The sequence below is a fragment of the Nicotiana attenuata genome, unplaced genomic scaffold, assembly GCF_001879085.1.
Source record: "Nicotiana attenuata strain UT unplaced genomic scaffold, NIATTr2, whole genome shotgun sequence".
NCBI classification, from domain to species: domain Eukaryota; kingdom Viridiplantae; phylum Streptophyta; class Magnoliopsida; order Solanales; family Solanaceae; genus Nicotiana; species Nicotiana attenuata.
The window spans coordinates 42,785-63,592 of NW_017672144.1; the positions used below are offsets into that span (position 1 = coordinate 42,785).

General features: G+C 37.0%; 3 protein-coding genes across 3 annotated transcripts; all 3 read right to left on the reverse strand.

Moving 5' to 3' along the window:
* Positions 1-11,131: 11,131 nt before the first annotated feature.
* On the reverse strand, positions 11,132-11,788 carry LOC109212034. Its single transcript, XM_019375648.1, has one exon. The coding sequence runs from the start codon at positions 11,786-11,788 to the stop codon at positions 11,132-11,134; it is 657 nt and encodes a 218-aa protein (XP_019231193.1).
* A 1,413-nt stretch (positions 11,789-13,201) lies between these two features.
* Positions 13,202-14,130, reverse strand: LOC109212042 (SKP1-like protein 11; the record flags this gene model as incomplete). Its single annotated transcript, XM_019375657.1, has 1 exon — positions 13,202-14,130. A coding segment is annotated over one exon (648 nt), but the record flags the coding sequence as incomplete, so codon positions are not given.
* Positions 14,131-14,140: 10 nt separating this feature from the next.
* On the reverse strand, positions 14,141-16,319 carry LOC109212041 (wound-induced basic protein-like). The gene is made up of 2 exons (XM_019375655.1): positions 16,125-16,319; positions 14,141-14,339 (listed from the first exon to the last, which is right to left on the reverse strand). Exons 1-2 carry the CDS (start codon positions 16,193-16,195, stop codon positions 14,267-14,269), a joined length of 144 nt encoding a protein of 47 aa, XP_019231200.1. The 5' UTR covers positions 16,196-16,319; the 3' UTR covers positions 14,141-14,266.
* Between the last annotated feature and the right edge of the window lie 4,489 nt (positions 16,320-20,808).

The following is a 20,808-nucleotide window of genomic DNA, read 5'->3' on the forward strand; positions in this document are numbered from 1 at the left end:
TGGTCAACAAGTTGATCGAGCTGGTCAGACTTGCTTAGTCAAAGAAACTTTCACATTACCGACCAACTTTGGTCGGTAATGTGGACCCAATTTTTAAAATCTTAATAGTTATATAATTATTTAAAATATTTTATAAAAGTTAAAGAAATTTTATTTAAAATTACCGACCAAAGTTGGTCGGTTAATTCAGGGGAAGCATTTACCGACCAACTTAGGTCGGTAATGTGGATCCAATTTTTAAAATTTTAATAGTTATATTATTATTTAAAATGTTTTATAAAATTTAAAGAAATTTTATTTAAAATTACCGACCAAAGTTGGTCGGTTAATTCAGGGGAAGCATTTACCGACCAACTTAGGTCGGTAATGTGGATCTAATTTTTAAAATTTTAATAGTTATATTATTATTTAAAATGTTTTATAAAATTTAAAGAAATTTTATTTAAACTTACCGACCAAAGTTGGTCGGTTAATGCAGGGGAAGCATTTACCGACCAACGTTGGTCGGTATATTTTAATTTCTGGAAAATAACCGAACAAAGTTGGTCGGTTATTAGGTCAACATTGGTTAAAATTATGAATCACTTTCATATTCACTATCTAAATAACATAAATATAATCCGTTAACACTTTTGTAATATAATGAATACACTAACATACACTATAACATGCAATATATGTAGTTAAAGTAGTACAACAAAGCGTGTTATATATATATATATATATATATATATATATATATATATATATATATATATATATATATAGGTCAAATGTTTTATTTTTAATATTCAGCGATGCATCCAAGTAAGTTATAAGTCGATGAACCAATTTACAAATAGGTATATTTGATGATAAATTATATATATATATATATATATACACACACTAATTAGGATCTTCACAAGTCTATCCCTAAAAGAACCCGACCCTATCGCAGGGATGAGAGCTCTCTTTGAGTCTTCTCCTGGCTTCCGAGCTTTCTTCATTTAGATTACTGGCAAATGCCATAGCCGCCCAGTTATCGGGTACACGCGGCAGCATCATACTTTCACGATGAAATCTGTCTACGAATTCCCTGAGCAGCTCCGTATCTCCTTGTTTTATTTTGAAAATGTCTTCCATCCGTTTTTCAACTTTTTGAGCTCCCGAGTGTGCTTTCGTAAATGAATCTGCAAGCTCAGAAAGAATCAATAGAATTTTCAGGTAAAAGAGAATACCATGTCAGCGCGCCCTTCATGAGTGTTTCTCCGAATTTTTTGACCAATACTGATTCAATTTCTTGCTTGGTCAAATCGTTGCCCTTTACGCCAGTTGTAAATGTCGTTACGTGATCTCGTGGATCACTTGTTCCATCGTACTGCGGGATATCGGCCATCTTGAATTTTTTTGGAATTGGCAAAGGAGCGACACTTGGCTTCCAAGGTTGTTAAGAGTATTTCTCCATATCTATTCCCTTGATTATAGGTGGTACACTAGGTATCTGCTCTATGCGATCGCTCTGCTCCTTGAGCTGCTTCTGCAAAGTTAGTACTAAATTTTGTAAATCAAAATTAACTAGGTTACCTGACCTTCCATCACGAGATTCGCTGGGAGTTCCCGCTGCCTGAATTAGCGAGTCCTGAGCGGGAATTTTCTATGGTTGCGGTGTTATTTGGAGGTGGAGTTGGTGGTACAGTTGGCAATCTACTAACAAAAGCTTGAAGAGCGTTGTTGACCTTCTGGGCGATTAGTCCCTTCAACGCTGCATCAATAGCTTGATCGTTCTCATGCTGGTGATTCATATTCGGTTTAGATCTGTCAGGAGTCCCCTCTCAAGATTGTCTAGGAGAGTTTTGCGGTGAGGGGCTGGAGTGCCATCACCTTGTTGATTTTGCTGATTCAACTGATGTTGCTGATTTTCTTGGTTTTATAGGTTCTGTTGATTGTTGTCGTTGACGTTCGACATGATTTTTTGGCATAAGGATTAATTTGAAAAGTAAAAGATTATCAGATTTCCGGTAACGGAATGTAACGACCCGCCTGGTCGTTTTGCCTTTTTGAAGCCCGTTCGCTTAAATAAAACTTCCCGTGCTTGCTTTAGCTAATTTACGACTTGCGGGGACGGTTGATTCGGGATATGGAAGAGTTTTGGGTGAAATATGCTCATTTGATTCCTTAGGATTTCTTAAAAGGCTAAGTTTGACTTTGGTCAACATTTTGAGCAAACGGACCCAGATTCGTGATTTGACGGTCCCGGAGGGTCCGTAGGAAAATATAGGATCTGGGCGTATGCCCGGAATCGAATTCCGAGGTCTCTAGCCCGAGTAATGAATTTTTATTAAAAATTATTAATCTAAAGTTTTAAGGATTTAAAGAAACTAATTAACTATTGATTTCCTAGGTATCGGGCTCGTATTTTGGTTCCGAGGCCCGATAAAAGTCCGAAATATCATTTATGGCTTGTCTGTAAAATTTGGTGTCAATCCGAGTAGTTTTAGGGCGTTTTGGCCCGTTGAAAGAAAATTAAGAACTTGAAGTTCATAAGTTTGATTCATTTGGTTTTAGGGGGTGAATTCTAGATTTAGCGTTGTTCTGGGTGTTCCGAAAGTTCGAGTAGGTCCGCCTCGTGATTTCAGACTTATTGGTATGTTCGGGCGGGGCCCTGGAGCCCCGAGCGTTAATCGGACGAGGCTCGAGTGAAGTGGAAATTTTGAGAGAGGGCTGAAGAACTGCTGCTTCTGTCATAACCGCATCTGCGGATCTTGAACCGCAGATGCGGCCCTACCATCGCAGAAGCGGCCCAGGGCGGCCAAGCCATTTTCGCAGATGCGGCTCCCAAGCCGCAGATGCGGCCCAGAGGCCGCAGATGCGGTCCCAGCCTTCCCTCCCCTTTTCGCAGATGCGGTCGCATTCTCGCAGATGCGGGACCGCAGATGCGGTCCCTTGACCGCAGGTGCGGAAATCACTGAACCAGTGAGGTTCATTAAAGACGGGCTCTAAGTCATTTTTATGACATTTTCACTCTTCCTTTGGGCGATTTGGGAGCTTTTGAGAGAAGGACTTCACTTAGCATCAAGAGGTAAGTTTATTCCACCCATCCTTAGTTTAATACTTGTATTTTAGGTAGATTAAACACTAGAACTTAGGAAAAATCAAAGGGTTAGAGCTAAACCTAGGGTTTAAATAAAACTTAGATTAAAACATGAAATTTGTTATGGAGTTGATTAGAAATCACATATTAGTGATCCTTAGGTTGTAGGGAACAACCTCCTTCGAAAAATTTCGGAATCTGGGCACGTGGGCCCGGGGTCGGATTTTAGGAAACTTGTGTTAATGGTTGGGAAATCACTTAAATAGCTAGAATTCGATCTTATGAGTCTATATTAACTAGTTCTTACTTCGTTTGACTAGTTTGGGATCGTTCGACTCCGAATTGAGGGCTTGGACTTGTTCATGGCATTGAAGGTGCACTTGGAGCGAGGTGAGTCTCCTTTCTAACCTTGTAAGAGGGAATTGTCCCCATAGGTATAATAATTGAATTAATTGCCATTATATGCGGGGGCTACGTACGCACTAGGTGACGAGAGTCCGTGTGTAGCTACTATTATGCTAAGTCCGGGTAGTCTAGGACCCATAAGCATGCTCTATGTGATTTACTTGTAACTTGATGCTTAGATTCGGATTCGCATAAACCATGTTGATTAAATTAAATGAGACTAGTGGTAGGGACCTTATTTTCTTGGCCTTTTAAAGAGAAATTGAACATACCTGTGAATAACTGTTCTAGAGTATATAATGTTGTCTACCTGTTTCTGTGTTTAATTATGTTGACCGCGTCGCATGATCGATTCGCAAGCGGGGTAATAGATGCATCTATGGTTTGAGCCGTTCGACCCTCGGCAGTGCATCATTTATTTTTACGTTGGATCGGGCTGTACGTCCCTCGGTATTACTGCGCATGTTCTCGCTTAGTGATTTTCCTCTGTGGACTGGACTTCGTATTTGCTTGATATATATATACATATATATAGACGCCCATGATAATTTTTGGAAAGGAACTGTTATTCTACGCTTATAAATGCTTAATAACTTGTGAAATCCATGCTTATTATGAACTCCTCTCACTTTATTTGACCCTAGTAGGTATCATGTCGACCTCTCGTCTCTACTTCTTCGAGATTAGACCGGATACTTACTGGGTAGATATTGTTTATGTACTCATACTACACTTCTGTACTTAATTGTACAGGGTCTGAGACAGGTATATCTGGCTATCAGTCGGGTGCGCATCATTGAGCAGATTCGAGACTCCTACGGTGAGCTGCTTCCCTTCCGTGCTGTTCAACAGCTTGAAGGAGTTTTCTTATGTATTTATGCTGTCTATTCTGTTTCAGACAGTAGGATAGTGTGTTTTGTTGTATATTCTACTAGTTGCCCACTACTTGTGACATCAGGTCTTGGCACACACATTAGTAGACTGTATTGTTTTGGGGTTGTATTATTACTATGACTTTATCCATCGTCTCTAATTTATTTCCAACTTAAAGAATTATTTCAACTATTTTGGGATTAAAGTGATCGAAAGCTTAGTTAGTAACTTCCGCGTTGGCTTGCCCAGAAATGGTGTTGGGCGCCATCATGACTTGTTATAGAATTGGGTCGTGACAACATGGTATCAGAGCACTAGGTTCACGTAGGTCTCACAAGTTATGGGCAAACCTAATAGAGTCTTACGGATCGGTACGGAGACGTCTGTATTTATCTTTGAGAGGCTATAGGGTTTTAGGAAAACTATCCTTTATTCATCTCATCTCGTGCAGTGGTCAGTGTACTAAGTTTCCCTCTCTATTCTCTCACAGATGGTGAGGACACGCACGGCTGATGTTCCAGACCCGGGCGGAGCTGCTCCCCCTGTTGCTCGAGGCCGAGGCAGAGGCCGGGGGAGGGCACCGGCCCGTGGTAGGGGACGAGGGCATCCCAGAGTTATTCGAGTCACACCACCAGAAGACCCTGCGGTAGATCCTATTATTGAGGAGCAGGGCGAGGTGCCCACAGCTGTGCCCACCCCGGCAGACTTTATGACAGCACTGGGATTTCAGGAGGTTATGGGCCGTATGCTTCGGTTCATGGATTCTATGACTCAGGCAGGTTTATTTCCAGCCGATCCAGCTACCTCACAGGCAAGAGGGAGACCACAGACCCCTACGGCCCAGGCTCCTGGTCATGCAGCTGCAGTATATCAGACCCCGGGTGCACTACCCGCAGATGGGACCCAGCCAGTTGCCGCAGTGGCACCCCAGCCCAGACCAGCTGCGGATGGCGACCCGCAGAAGCTATTGGACAGGTGGACCAGACTTCACCCTCCTATCTTCGGGGGTGAGCGTCATGAGGATGCCCAGGACTTCATTGACAGGTGTAGGGACAGACTGCACAACATAAGGATATTGGAGCGCATGGAGTGGACTTCACTACTTTTCAGCTTGAGGGAAGGGCCCGTAGATGGTGGCAGTCCTACGTTCTTGGCAGGCCAGCAGGTTCTCCTCCCATCACTTGGAGCCAGTTTGCACAGTTATTCTTGGATAGGTACATTCCACCCTCTGAGAAGGAAGAGCAACGGTATCAGTTTGAGCATCTTGAGCAGGGTCAGATGTCTGTGACCGATTATGAGGCAAGGTTTTCTAAGTTGTCTCGTCATGCACTCATGCTACTTCCCACAGATGCAGAGAGAGTGTGGAGGTTTGTTGCAGGGTTGCACCCCGGTATTCGATCTGGTATAGCCCGAGAGGTAGAGATGGGTACAGAGTATCAGCTAGTGGTTGAGATTGCTCGCAGGATTGAGGGGTATCGCCAGAGGGGTAGAGAACAGATGCAGCAGGATAAGAGGGCTAGATTTTCGGGAGAGTTCAGAGGTGCCCCGGCTAGGGTTAGAGGTCACTTCGGGAGTGGTCAGCCCAGCAGACCCCCGCATTCAGCACCACCACCCCCTCCCCGAGGTGCTCCAGTGAGACCTTATTTCATGCGATGCCGGAGAGTTATTACCGCCCACCAGCTATTCAGGGTTCCTCCAGCGGGTATTTTGGTTATCAGGATTCTTCTAGTGCTCACTCCAGCGCTGTGCCAGAGAGTTTCTATCGCCCCCGGCCATCCAGGGTTCTTCCAGTGGGTACTCGGGTTAGCGGGCTCAGACTCCAGGACAGCAGGCAATGGTATCGAGAGTGTGCTACGAGTGTGGAGATTCGGGTCATCTGAAGAGGACCTGCCCCAGGCTTTGCGGCAAGGCAGTACAGCAGGGTCAGCAGCCCACGATTTCAGCACCAGCTGCCCAGCCACCGAGAGGTGGAGGGCAGGCTGGTCGGGGCCGACCTAGAGGTGGAGGTCAGACAGGGAGAGGTCAGCCAGCTACTGCTCAGGCAGGTAGTGGCCAGCCAGCCGGTGCCCCAGCTAGATTCTATGCTCTTCCGCCTAGGCCAGATGCATTGGCCTCAGACGCCGTCATCACAGGTATTATTTCCGTCGGTGGTAGAGATGCTTCGGTATTATTTGACCCATGGTCTACTTATTCATATGTATCATATCTGTTTGCTCGTTTCCTGGGTATTTCTCCTGAGCCTTTGGGCACTCCTGTTCATGTGTCCACTCCTGTGGGTGATTCTGTGGTTGTGGATCGGGTCTACCGGTCCTATGTGGTCACGTTCTGTGATTTCGAGACTAAAGCAGACCTCCTGTTGCTTGATATGATTGATATTGAGGTCATCCTTGGCATGGACTGGTTATCTCCATATCACGTCGTCCTAGATTGCCATGCCAAGACTGTTTCGCTAGTGATGCCAGGGTTGCCAAGGTTGGAGTGGAAGGGATCCACAGCTGATACACATATTCGGGTTATTTCTTTCCTGAAGGCTCGGCAAATGGTTGAGAAGGGGTGTTTGGCTTATCTAGCTTATGTTCGGGACACCACCGCAGAGTCCCCGACGATTGATTCAGTTCCAGTGGTTTGAGAGTTCGCCGATGTCTTTCCTTCTGATCTTCCTGGCATGCCACCGGATCGTGATATTGATTTCTGTATCGATTTGGCTCCAGGCACCCAGCCTATATGCATTCCACCGTATCGCATGGCTCCTAAAGAGTTGAAGGAGCTGAAGGAGCAGCTCGAGGAGCTGTTGGCAAAGGGGTTTGTTTGGCCCAGTGTGTCACCTTGGGGCGCACCAGTGTTATTTGTGAAGAAGAAGGATGGGACTATGCGGATGTGCATTGATTACCGCCAGTTGAACAAAGTCACCATCAAGAACAAATATCTGTTGCCTCGTATCGATGATTTATTCGACCAGTTGCATGGTGCTAGGGTGTTCTCTAAGATAGATCTGAGGTCAGGGTATCATCAGCTGAGGATTCGGGACTCGGATGTTCCGAAGACTGCATTCCGGACGAGATATAGCCATTATGAGTTTTTGGTGATGTCCTTTGGCTTGACTAATGCCCCGGCAGCGTTCATGGATTTGATGAACAGGGTATTCAGACCTTATATTGATTCATTTGTTATTGTCTTCATTGGTGACATCTTGATATATTCTCGCAGCCTGGGGGAGCACGAGCAGCATTTGAGGGTAGTGCTTCAGACCTTGCGGGAACAGAAGCTAAATGCTAAGTTCTCCAAGTGCGAGTTTTGGCTAGAGTCAGTGGCATTCTTGGGTCATATTGTGTCAGGAGAGGGTATTAAGGTAGACCCCAAGAAGATTGAGGCAGTTCAGAGTTGGCCACGCCCCACCTCAGCGACCGAGATCAGGAGTTTCCAGTACTAATCAGTGTGTCCATAGAAATGTTATTTCTCTCCCTTTTATAGCTATTTCTAAGTACAACATTTTTTCCCTTTCATAATCAAGTCATAATGAGCAATTGATGATATTAATGAGCAATTGTAACTGTTTCGTGAAGATTCTGTAACGTTTCTAATTATTCATGCTCATTAACTGAAGGATAACGAATCTGTACTTTTTGCTGTCTTGGTTCATTCCAGTTGTATCTCTTCAAATTATGAAGAAACCCGAGCGACCGTTTCTTCTTGTCTCTTAAACGCCTTGCTCGTACCTATTAAGACTCGCATCTCTTTAAGTACTCTCCTCCAGCTGTCACTTTCTTAATGATCCACGTGTCTTGCTACGTCGGCCACATAATTAATTCCAAGTGTAATATTGATTTTCTCCAATACACAAAATTATCTTACGTGGCTTGACATATCACAGAAGTGGATACCACATGGAATGCCACCTCACCGAACATATCCCAAGGGGACTGTGGTGGACCAGTTGGTCGTGATTCTTTTATATGCCTTTTAAATATTTTAAATGGTTAATTAGTATGACTTATAGTTTTTTTATGTAGTTTTTAAATATGCAAAATTTTATTTTAAAAACTTAAGAATTTTATATTTGAACTCATGGGCAAAAATAAAAAGTTTGGCTCACAAAATCTAAAATGTGTCACATAACTTGAAAAATATGAAGTAATATTTGACAATGATTAAACTCCAATGTCAATTACTTGATGTTGCCTATTTCGGACTTCGTTTTCATTATGTTCCTTTTTTGGCTAAATTCATTTGAATTCCAAGAAAATGTAGATATCTTGAGATAATTATCCTTCATGTAAGTTTGGATCTAGCATAATTCTTCTTTTAACACATTCAATCATCATGATTTCAAAAATCTAAAGAGATATTTTGTCTCTCACCCCAGAAAAAAATTAGGAAGCAGGATATCATCATTTTTCTTTGTGAATATTAAGACTATTAAATCAAGAAATAAGTTAGCAGTTTATTGATATAACTATGGCATTGTTAAGTTCTCACTAAATACTCCCTTCCCCTGGCCTCCCAAAAGAATAAAGCAAAAAGTGTACGTATTTCTTTTACCAATGGTTAAATTATGATAAAAGCAATAGCAACAACAGGAGAATAAAATAGATGAATTTTTATAAAGCACTTGTGTTAATTGAGATGCGTAACGAATACAATTTTTGTTAATTGAGATCCTATTTTTTCTATGATCTCTATGGTGAAACTAATATTCTCTCCTTTTGTTTTTCTTATTATCTTGAGCCGAGGGTGTTTCGGAAACAGCCTCTCTACGCCTTCGGGGTAGGGGTAAGGTCTGCGTACATACTACCCTCCCCAGACCCCACTTGTGGGATTTTACTGGGTTGTTGTTGTTGTTGTTGTATTGGTTCACACAACGAGTACAATTAAGGCGAAATTCATGGGTGTACGTATACAAATGATACAATATATATCGACTATATGTTGAGAGTCAAACTCAAGACCATCGCTTACTAAGCCAGCACTCCAACCAACTGAGCTACAAAAGTTTGTTGGTCTCTTGTTTCATTTCAAAATAATTGATATCTTGTTTCAAAATACTACACGTGGATTTGCTATATATAAAATTTAAATATAGCTACGAATGGTAATTTTCTGAAAGTATAGTTACAAATAGTAATTATAATATATTTGTTTACTATAGGTGAACTTTTTTTTGTCCAAAAATGAGTTCAAAAATAAAACTACAAATTAACCAATAAAAATGAAAGCAAAACGGTTCGTTGAGTGAAATTATAAATAGGTGATCGTAATTCGTAAGTTCATAACTCAGCCATGCAATCAAATTACTACATTCTACAAAAGCTGTTACTTATAAATAGTTCAAATTAACGTCCCATTTCCCTCTCTTTTCTTTCTTGCTCTCTGCGTCTTCATTTCTTCATTATCTTATTCACAAGAAACTCAAGATGTCTGATAAAGATAAAGGCAAAAATAAGCAAAAAATGGAGTCAAAATCTGGAAAAGAAGATGAAAATAAAGTGCAGGAACTTGTGGATAGATTACCTCAGATGGATGTACCAAGAAAACGGAGGAGCAATACAGTAACATTCTATAACTTAATTCTATAAAAACTATTTTTTTTTTTTTTTAATTTTTTGATCATATATACTGTGGTTTAATTAAAGGGTGCATGAGTTGAAAATGATCTTTTTCTTGATTTAGGATGTTAATATTGGACGGAGGAGTCGAATACGCCCAAATCTTTTACCTTTCAAGAAGAGATACTTAAAGCTACATATGAATATACCAGTAGATGTAATTGAGAATGATGAATTGAAGATTATCAACCTCAAAACTGATGCTGCATGCTACAAATGAAGGTAAAGGCAATTCTGATATGGATATTCACAGTAAATAGACTAACACTATTGTCTATTGTTAAAGATGAAGATACCAGTAAATGTAAGTGAGAATGATATTGAAAAGAACACTAGTCATTAAGATTTGTCTATACAGAAGAGAAGAGTGTTACAAATTTTCTTTGATTTTTGAAATGCTAAGGCCTATTGCCAAATCAATGGAGTAATTTGTATGAGCATGATAATGTTGTTTGGGATAGGAAGGCCTAATGCATTTTTACTGTTTTATATTAGATGATCTGCTGATTCTGCCCTAGCTCCTATGTGTAGCTATATTGTAGTATTTTAATATTTTCTGTAGTTTCTTTCTTTCCATTCCACCCAAAAAAAGAAACTATATTGTTTCACTCTATTCCTTAACCTTTTACATTTCTAGAATTCCTCTGCCTTTTACTGCTGTAAGTAGGCAAAAATTGAACTAGGGGTGGCAAACGGGTGGGTCAGATATTGTCGGGTCGAAAACGGGTAATATAAAAATAGATATGACAGTAAAATAGCCTTTCATCAAACAGCACTATTTGACAACAATGACAGAATTATCCATCTGCTGAAATTTAATATCTCATTTTACTAGTGGTATGGAATAATTCTGCCGAGCTTGCTCGCATCACCGGTTTCAAACCAGGGATAAAGGAGGAGGGTCGTGGTAGGCAGCCATCCAACGTATAACTAGTGAATTTATGATAAATTCTCACAATACTAAATAGAAATGAGCTTAAATGGAGCGTCATGAAAAGAGGGAATTTATATAACCGACCCCAACGTGCTTTAAAATTTCAGACATCGTTATAATAAAACTTGCTAGAATGCAATAAAATTTGATTAATTCTTGTCTTGGAGAAATATATAGTAGTACTACAAACAAATCCTTTTAGCTGCTAGTTTTATTCATAGAAAGTAAAGTAATATTACTACATTAAAATCTATCTCCACAATGCACTTTCTTGTTTACATGATATAGCCATCCAAATCCTTTAATTGCTTTAGAAATTCTTACAATATTAGCCCTTCCTATTCCCAAATTCACTTTCCTAGCTGACAACTTTAGTGCCTGTAAGCAACACAACTGCTCAATGTGCTCATTCACCTCTCTTTTTTCCTCTTTAAAATAGCTCTTGAGCTCTCCTTTTCTCTTCATCTTCTTCTTCTTTCTATTATTTCTGTTTGCACTGTTTTTTATGGCATCCATTTCATACTTTTCCCACAATAAATCCATTCCTTCACTTCTGCTATCACTAGCATTTTCCCTTTCCTCATAAAATTTGCATGCCAATGTCCTTTTCCAATCTTTTGCTTTATAGGTTTTTCTACTCTTTGGCTCAATTTTTTTCTCTTCAACAGTATCACTCCAATTCATATTTTCAAACTCATCCACTTCTTTTAAGAAGTCTACCAATATCTTTCTCTCCATAGTAGTACCCCTTGTACCTGAAGAATCAAGATTTGAACTATCACTTTTCTCAGCTGATTTACAGTCCAAGAATTCAGCTGGGGTCCCTACAAGAATTGAACTTTCACTTTCCTCAGCTGCTTTACTATTCAAGAATTCAAATGGGGTTACTAGAAACACCATTTTGAAGACTTTGAATAAAGATCCTCACTTTCATTGTCAATCTGAAACCTTAAACTTTGTACTAAAGAGTGGTATGCAGAGTGCAGAATACTAAACTTGCATGATTCAAAAAAATCAGAGGAAACATAGTTAAAGCAGAGGATGAGGGGAAGGAGCAAAATGGAAGAGGAAAGAAAGGATTTTTAGAAAGGAATAAAAGAAGAGGAAGTCAGAGGAAATACTTGAAATTTGAGACGTTGTAGAAGTAGTAAAACTGCTATATAAGCACAGCTCAGACCTATTTTTGTCTCTCTAAGACTAGTGGAGTAGAGGGGGGAATTGAAAAATGGAAGATGGAGGAGAAATGGGGGAGAAGAAGTAAAAGAAGAATCTTGTGCTCTTCTGTCTTGATTAGGTAAACAAAGGAAGAAATGTATTATTGTGATGGTAAATGCGGCGTGAATAAAGGAAAAACGATTGAGTTTACTCTCTAAAAGCATCTGCTTGCCTCGCTGTACGATTTAATTTTTATACACAATGTAGAGATTTTAAAGATTAATTATGTAAACGTCAACGCTGGATAACTATATACTATACTACTCCTAAGTGTGTATTAATCAGGGACGGATGTAGAGTTTGACCGTCGGGTTCATTTGAACCCAGTACTTTTCATGCGGATAAATTTATGTGTATTACAACAAATGCTATGTCTGAACCTATAATTTTAAAAATAGAATGGGTTCAATATTAAAAACTTTAAAAGTTGAACCCATAAAATCAAAATCCTAAATCTGGCTCTAGTATTATTGACTTGGGAAAAAAGGTAAATAATAAACTATATTGTGAATCATGTCAACCTATAAGAGAAACTAACTCATATACGCTAACAGAAAATACTATAGCTGTAAAAAAAAAACATATTGTAGCAATTCATATTTTTTTCAAGGTTAGCTTACGCATATCTTGTAAAGTATCATTTTCCGATTAACCTAATAGTATCATGAAATAAGGAAGGATGAGTAACTAACAAAGATCTCCAAAAAAACCATCCAAATAGTCAACGATACAACAATTTGAACCGCGATGCATGCAGGTAACAAAGATTTACATCAAAGTTTTGATAATTGAAGAGGCTGACTTGCCACAAGCAGCAGCTTGCACAACAATAATCAACACAGATCAGTGTTAAAGGCAAAATCACATTAAAATAAAATTGGCAAGATCAACGTATCCTTGCCATAAATAATCATGAGAGATGCAATGTATTCAAATACACGACATTTATAGGAAAATCTCTCTTCATCTCAGTTGAGATAGCTTCAGCTTCTTAAGAACATCAATACCTACTGAGTAGGCCATAGAATACTGAAGCTGAATTATACTTCAGCCTTACAAACACTTCTCAGTTCTAAGTACAGTGAAAAAGCATGAATATTCAGGGCATCATACAGTTGTAAATACGAAAAAATTCACATAATAGCCTGTCAGCATTCCTCTGCTTGTCAAACACTTAACAACTCATCAATGCAGCACCCAAAAAGGAAACAAGCAAGAGGAAAAGGCATGCGATACAATGCTCGTTTACATTTTTGCTAGCAGTCTTCTATTTGTTAGAGAATGATATATACCTCTTGTCAGAACTGAACTACATAACACTTAACTGGATACCATAACCACCAGATATGTTTCCAGAAACTAATTACAACCCCTAAAGATCACAAACACAAACTAATCAACAGTTCGTCACGTTCTCCTTCATGAGCCCACTTATTTTCCTCATAAACCTTCGCTTCTTCCTCTTCTGTGAAATCATTAGTGACATTAAATATCTTCCTAACAGCCTTCACCGACTTGTTCTTAATTCTATCAGCAATTGTCTGACATAAAAACTCAAATAAGCCCTTAATGTTAAGGTAATTAGCAGCAAATACAACTTCAAACAGATTTTTGGAGTTAGTATTCACGAATTCCTTGTCGAAATTTTTGATATCTTCCAAGTTTTTGATAACTTTTTCATTCAGATCCATCTTCTCAAAGTTTTTGATATCTTCTTCGCTCAGATTCATCTTGGCATCAGCGTGCTTCTTCATGTACTCGATAATTTTGGTTAGGGTTCGGGTATTGACATTTAGGAGTGGGATTATGCTGTAATCATCTTCCACCATGTTTTTGATGGTTACAGATTGAACGGCGATAGATTCTTTGATCACAAATTCATCACCATCGGCTGATTTCAAGATCAGAATCTTCTGCTCAGTTGTTGCTGCTGATGACGATGCCACAGAGAAATTGAGAGGAAGAGAAACCCTTGAACAAAAAGTACAGAAAACGCAAAAGGCAGCATATGTAAAAGCTTGTATAGATTAAGACCAATAAAAGTAAATGATCCAAAAAACTTAAGAGAGATCTATTCAAATGACAATTGCGTGCTCAACATCTTTAAAAGAGTTGCTTAACAACATTTCAAATAATCTAAAATAAGTTCACATCTGGCAGCTCTCACTCATTCATAACAGGCTTGTTATCACTTGCTTTTGGCCTCTGTTCCTTGGGCCTCTGCTCTTCAGTTTTCCTAGACAATTAGACAAAGTATTAGAGGCGCTGCGGTTATATCAAGATCAACATGCAGTTAGCATGAAAATGTGCACACACATCAGAGTATCCACCACGGAGAGACCAGAGTGAACATGACGAAAAGACATAAGGAAATAACTACAAGAGCCTAAAAAGATGAAGGTTTTATAACCTGATATCATCAAACTTTAACCCTATAAGATGACGGAAGTTTACAAGGAAAAAAAAGAATATATATATATATATATATATATATATAATGCAAAATTGCAACCAAGTAAAATGACCTTGACTATGACGACGTGCCAAGGAAGGGATCTCCCCTAGTTTGGGGTGAGGTACGGAACACACCAAGTTGACATGAAAACTACATTAGATAAAGATCTCCACAAGAAGCAGCTCATGAAAGACCTCGACAATTCTCTTGTTGCACTTAAAACTCATTAACGAGCTCAACAAGCAATCTTCGGGATTCCCTAATGGTTTTTATAATTGAAGATATCCACAAGAAGCAGCTTGACTAACAAGAACATTAGGAAAGAAAAAAATCATTAAGGAAATTTCTCAATAATTCTTTTGTTGCACGTAAAGCCAATTAACAAGCACTCTAAACCATCTGAGACACTTTATCTGAATGTTTTTATAATTGAAGAGCTGACTTGCCACAAGCAGCAGCTTGAGTAACGAGAACATTCAGAAAAGAAAAGACCATTCTTTATATCCCTAAAGACAAGAAAAGACCATTTACAAAAGCTTCTATATTCTTTCACTGCACTTAAAACCCATGAGAAGCACTATATGCCATCTTAGACACTATCTGATGTCTTAATAATTGAGGAACTGACTTGCCACAAGCAGCAGCTCGCCTAACGATAATATTTACAGATCAACATTAGATCCAAAATCAGGTTAAAATCAATCAGAGATGCTTTGTGTTCAAATAAATGACATTTAGTAGGAAAATCTCTCATCATCTTGATTGAGATTGCTTCAGCTTCTTAAGAACATTAAATACCTACTGAATAGGCCACGAATAAGCCAAATATCAAACATGTTTTCTCATCGCTTTATTTCTGAGGCTGAATTAAAATTTCAGTCTTACAAACACTTAGCAGTTACAAGGAAGTATATTGACAAAGCATGAAATCAATACTCAGGGCATCACATAGTTGTGAATATGAAAAACCATTCACACAATTTCCTGTCAAACATACTTTCTACTGGTCAAACACTTATTAGCTCATCACTAATAGAGCAGAGCTAACTGAGATAGATGTATCCTGCTAGACATCATGAGATTCTACGACATCAAGTACATGAAATTTTGTAGGAATATCTCTCAGCATTTCGGCTGAGAATGCTTCAGCTTCTTAAGAACATAAACACCTACTGAGGTAGGCCCTAAAACAAGCCATAATCAAACATGTTTCTCCACTGAATATTTGTGAATACGAAAATAATGTTGACTGCATCATATTGTTGTGAATACGAAAACATTCAGAAATTGCCTAGCTAGGACATTTTCTACTGGTTGAACACTTAAAACAACTCATCACTACCATATAACAGAGCTGAGCTAATTGAGATATTTGTATATAAAATTTATGGAAATTTTACTTTTACACAGCACACCGAAAAAGGAAACAAGCAAAAGCAACTGGCATGAAATATAACGCTCGCTTCATTTGTACTAGCAGTCTCCCATTTTAGGCAAAATGCGAATAAAAAGCGTAAAACAATGCACTACGATGAATTTAAGGCTAACGAGAAAATTAAAATGTACCTTTTGTCGGAGGCGCCTCCTTTCTGGCTGAGGAAGGAGCGGAAAAGCGGAGAATTCACGTCGTAAATCATCGTCGTTGGTCAGAGGCAAATGATGGAGTACACAAAACCCTAATCTCCTGTTTGCTCAAGCTCAGCTCCACTAAAACCTTCTCTAGTCTAGAGATAATCGGTCATTTGGGTTTGTTCAGCTTTACATTGAGTGGATAAGTGGTAATGGGCCGACAGTTGAGACCATATGGGCCAAGTTAATTGAGAAACAAAAGCCCCGATATTTATTGAGGCTTTTTCCTATATATGCCATATATGAAACTATATTACCAAATATGTTCATAGTTTGCTTATTACCCTTCATGTTAATAGTATTTCTACCTAATATATACAATGCATTAAATAAGGAATCACTGTAGCTTTATGATTCCTTATTTTGCGCGCTAAAAAAGGGGAATTAAATATTTTCCAGATCTTCCCCAACGCAAATGACGCACATTCCATAATTATCGTCGGCTTCACTCTGATCTTCCACAACGCAGAACAAGATTTTCATACTCTGTTTTTGCGAAAGACTCTGTTTCCAGAAATTCTCTCTACATATCTCTCTGTTTCTCAATCGCAAATTTCAGTAATACAAAGCAAATGAAAAGAGAGCAGCAATTCCACCATTTACATCCATTAAAAAGCTTGAAAGCTTTGAATTCAAATTTGGGTTTCCAAAAATCATTATTTGTTTGGATTGGGTGTTGTTGAAAATAATCGGGAATATGGTTTGGAGTTTATATCTCAATTTTGAGGGTTTTTGGTGAAGATTAGGCTTGGTTTTGACTGAATTTCAGATTGAAACTCGAAGAAGAAGAAGAAGACATATTGCATAAATTGTAGATTATTTGTATTCTGATTGTAGATGCTTTATTTTCTATTTTCACAAATAAAAAACGGCTAAAACTTCTACAAATCTTCTGAAAAAACGCAATTATGTCAAAAATTCCAATTATGCTACAATTGAATGGGAATTGGGATATAAAAATTCAATGTACCCAGTTTGTAGATATTTTTTAGATAAATTATAGATTATTTATATCCTAATTGTAGATGCTTTGTTTTCTGTTTTCAAAAATAAAAAACGACTAAAACTTCTACAAATCTTCTGCAAAAAACGCAATTATGTTGAAAATCCCAATTAAACTTCAATCAAATTGTAGATTATTTGTATTCTGATTGTGGATGCTTTGTTTTCTGTTTTCAGAAATAAAAAACAACTAAAACTTCTACAAATCTTCTGCAAAAAACGCAACTATGTCGAAAATCCCAATTAAACTACAATCGAATGGGAATTGGGATATTAAAATTCAATATACCCAGTTTGTAGATATTTTGTAGATGAATTGTGGATTATTTGTATTCTGATTGTAGATGCATTTTTTTCTGTTTTCACAAATCCAAAACGACTAAAACTTCTACAAAATCTTCTGCAAAAAACGCAATTATGTCGAAAATACCAATTAAGCTACAATTGAATGGGAATTGGGATATTAAAATTTTATGTACCCAGTTTGTAGATTCTTCCACCATTGCAAAAGCTCAGTTCGTCGACATTCTCTATGTGGCATAGGAATATATATAATTATATATATATATATTATATATATATATATATATATATATATATATATATATATATATATATATATTTCCTATTATATATATATAATAGGAAATATATATTATTTTTGAATGAATTTCCTATTATATATATATATATATATATATATTCCTATTATATATATATATATAATAGGAAATATATATTATTTTTTGAATTGAATTTCCTATTATATATAATGCTCTATCTCTATAATAGGAAATATATATATATATATATATATATATATATATATATATATATATATATATATATATATATATATATATATATATATGCATGAATTTATTTTTGAATGTGGCATAATAGAGCATTCAAAAATAAATTCTTCTATTTCCTATTATGCATGAATTGCTAAGATGATCTCTAAGTGCGTTTGCGCATTGTAATAAGCTTGTACTATATTTATTGTATGTATATCACATTAATTTTTAAGAAAGCTGATGTCGATTTTATGGATTCATCTACGTCTACAATTTTTGGGCAGCTTATGGCTCACTTTTTGCTCAATATTTGAATCTGGAAATTACTTGCCATAAGTAAGCAGTTCAATTTAAATGACGCTTTTCATTTTTAAGATTTTCAAGCATTAACATCTACTGCACCTTTTTTTTTGAATTTATCTTTTTTAGTATTTATATCTTAATTTATTTTCTACTATTACCTACAGTTAAATTAATTTATCTTAAACTTGTAGTCCAATAGTATAACAGAAATGAATTTTTGGGAGAGATAGAAACGTGGGATGAGTGGGGATACTTATCTATACAGATTCCTTTAATTAAGGAGTAAAAAACATACAATTAATTATACCCTTAATTAATTATGGTATAGAATTGGTAATTTGGTATACTAATACTCTGTTTGGATCATTGTTCCCCATCGTTTTATAATGTATTGTATTGTATTGTATCGTATTGTACCGTATCGTTTTAAGAATACAATTTTGGATAGATTGTATTGTTTGTTATTGTTAAATAATATTTTGTTGTTTGGTTTGACTGTATCGTACTGTACTGTAACTGATAAGTTTACTAAAATACCCTCAATTGTTTAAATATTAAATTTATCAAAAATTATGCATAAAATAATTTTAAAAACAAAACAGAAGAAGGTAAAACACAATAAGAAAGCAGAACAAAGGAGCGAGACAGAAGAAAGCAAAACAAAGGAGCACAACTACTTAGAATTGAGTTACAAGCAAATTAGGAGAAAAAATAAAACAGAAGGCAGTAAAACACCTTTAACATTGGTCTGGAAAAAAACAAAGTAGGTTATAAGTTGGAGATTTGGAGTTAAAATAGAAAAAAGATAAAGGGTAAAATAGAATTGTGGAGTAATAAGTTAGGGCATAATTGGAAAGAAAAATAGGAAACAATCCCAGCACACCAAATCGGTTGTTTCAAAAAAGAGGACTTTTCATTGTTCCGGAACAATGGATTTAACAATACAATACAACCAATTTTATTGAAACAATCAAAACAAACATTGTTTTGGGATAACAATACAATACAATACAACGAGGAACAACCATCCAAACAAGCTATAGGTGTAATTAAGTCAAACCTTAAACATTGAGGGTAATAAGGTTTCCTATGTGACATAGGAATATAAAAATTCCTATTTATTTGCTGATTTCTTCTTAGTTTTCACTAATTAATTAGTACTAATTTAACTAGAATAATATAGAATTATTTTTCTTTGCTTGTAGCTGCCACATGCCAGGTCTATTGCTGTAAACTTTGTACCCATCTATCTACTTCCAAAAAAAATTATATTTTGGCTAATATTCGTTATTTGAAGATTACAGTACGAAAGATACTCTATTTTCCAAGCTCGAACTCCATATGTCTCCTTAAGTGTGAAGTAATTCCGATCATCCCACCACATCATTTCGTTGTAATAAACATTACACTTAACACTATGGATTACTGCCTCTGCTATGGCAGAATTTCTGCTCTTAATGCCTATGCTACCCAGGAGCGGATCTTATCTAGAGCAAAGGTTACGGGTTCCCGTGAACCCAGTAACTTTTGCATAAACCCTGTATTTGTATTAAAAAATTCATTAAAAGTATAGGAATATTTAGATTGGAACCCAGTTCGTTGGTTCAGTTATCATGTAGATTAACTTGAGATTGTTATAGGAACCCATAAACTTAAAATTTTGGATCCGCCTCAGCGTGCAAGGGACGGGGTGGTAGACCACCCGCAAGCTTTGGCCGAGACTATACAATTATAAATAAAAGGAATATATACAAATATTTTAAATGACCTCTTTCACGGTACCACAGGCAAGGCATGGCTATTTTCACTTAAATAGTGAGGGTTCGACTCTTGCCCACCTCACTCTTTAAAAAGCTTTTGTTTGGTGCATTTAATACAATTATAGGAGGATCCTTTGTTTCTTCTTTCTCTTTACTTAATTATTTTTTTTTCTTCCTTTGATCTTATTAGTCTATTTTAAAATTTCTTTTCTTCTTTTTCTTTCTTTAAACATTTAACAAAACATATATAACAAAAATCTTTCACAAATCTATTCAAAGAAATCCCATAATAAGTTACTATTGTTTTAATCAATGATGCAAGTTTATTTTGTTGTTAGATTGCTCTGAAGTAGGAGAATTATATGTAATATTGAGCGAGTCAATTTTCATAAAAAAATATAAATTAAAAACTATCCGTAAACTTACTTATTATTTAGAGTGCTTATTAGTATAAATTTTTGTCTTAAGTATCTAAATATAAAGTGATAACGAGCCTTTTTTCTTGTACAAAATGCATGCTTTAGTTGAATTTTATGCCTGTTTTTTCAACTTATCATAATTATTACGTAATCTTTTTGCTCAATCGATTTGTTTATGTTAACTCCAAAGACGAATACCCGAACCAAAATCCAAATAGACCAAACCGATTAAATTTATACCTTATTTGGATAATGTAAATCGTAATATGACTACGTTCAAAATTTTTGGCACCCAAAACCTCTAAATCCCGGATCCACCTCTAATGCTACCCTGCTTAAC

What these genes read in the sequence shown, in the direction of transcription:
- LOC109212034 (XM_019375648.1), bottom strand. Translation starts at nt 11,788, where the DNA reads ATGGTGTTTCTAGTAACCCCATTTGAATTCTTGAATAGTAAAGCAGCT.
- LOC109212041 (XM_019375655.1), bottom strand. Translation starts at nt 16,195, where the DNA reads ATGATTTACGACGTGAATTCTCCGCTTTTCCGCTCCTTCCTCAGCCAG. An exon ending in GGAGGCGCCTCCGACAAAAG is followed by an intron (nt 14,340 to 16,124) that starts GTACATTTTAAT and finishes CTAATTGTCTAG; the next exon opens with GAAAACTGAAGAGCAGAGGC.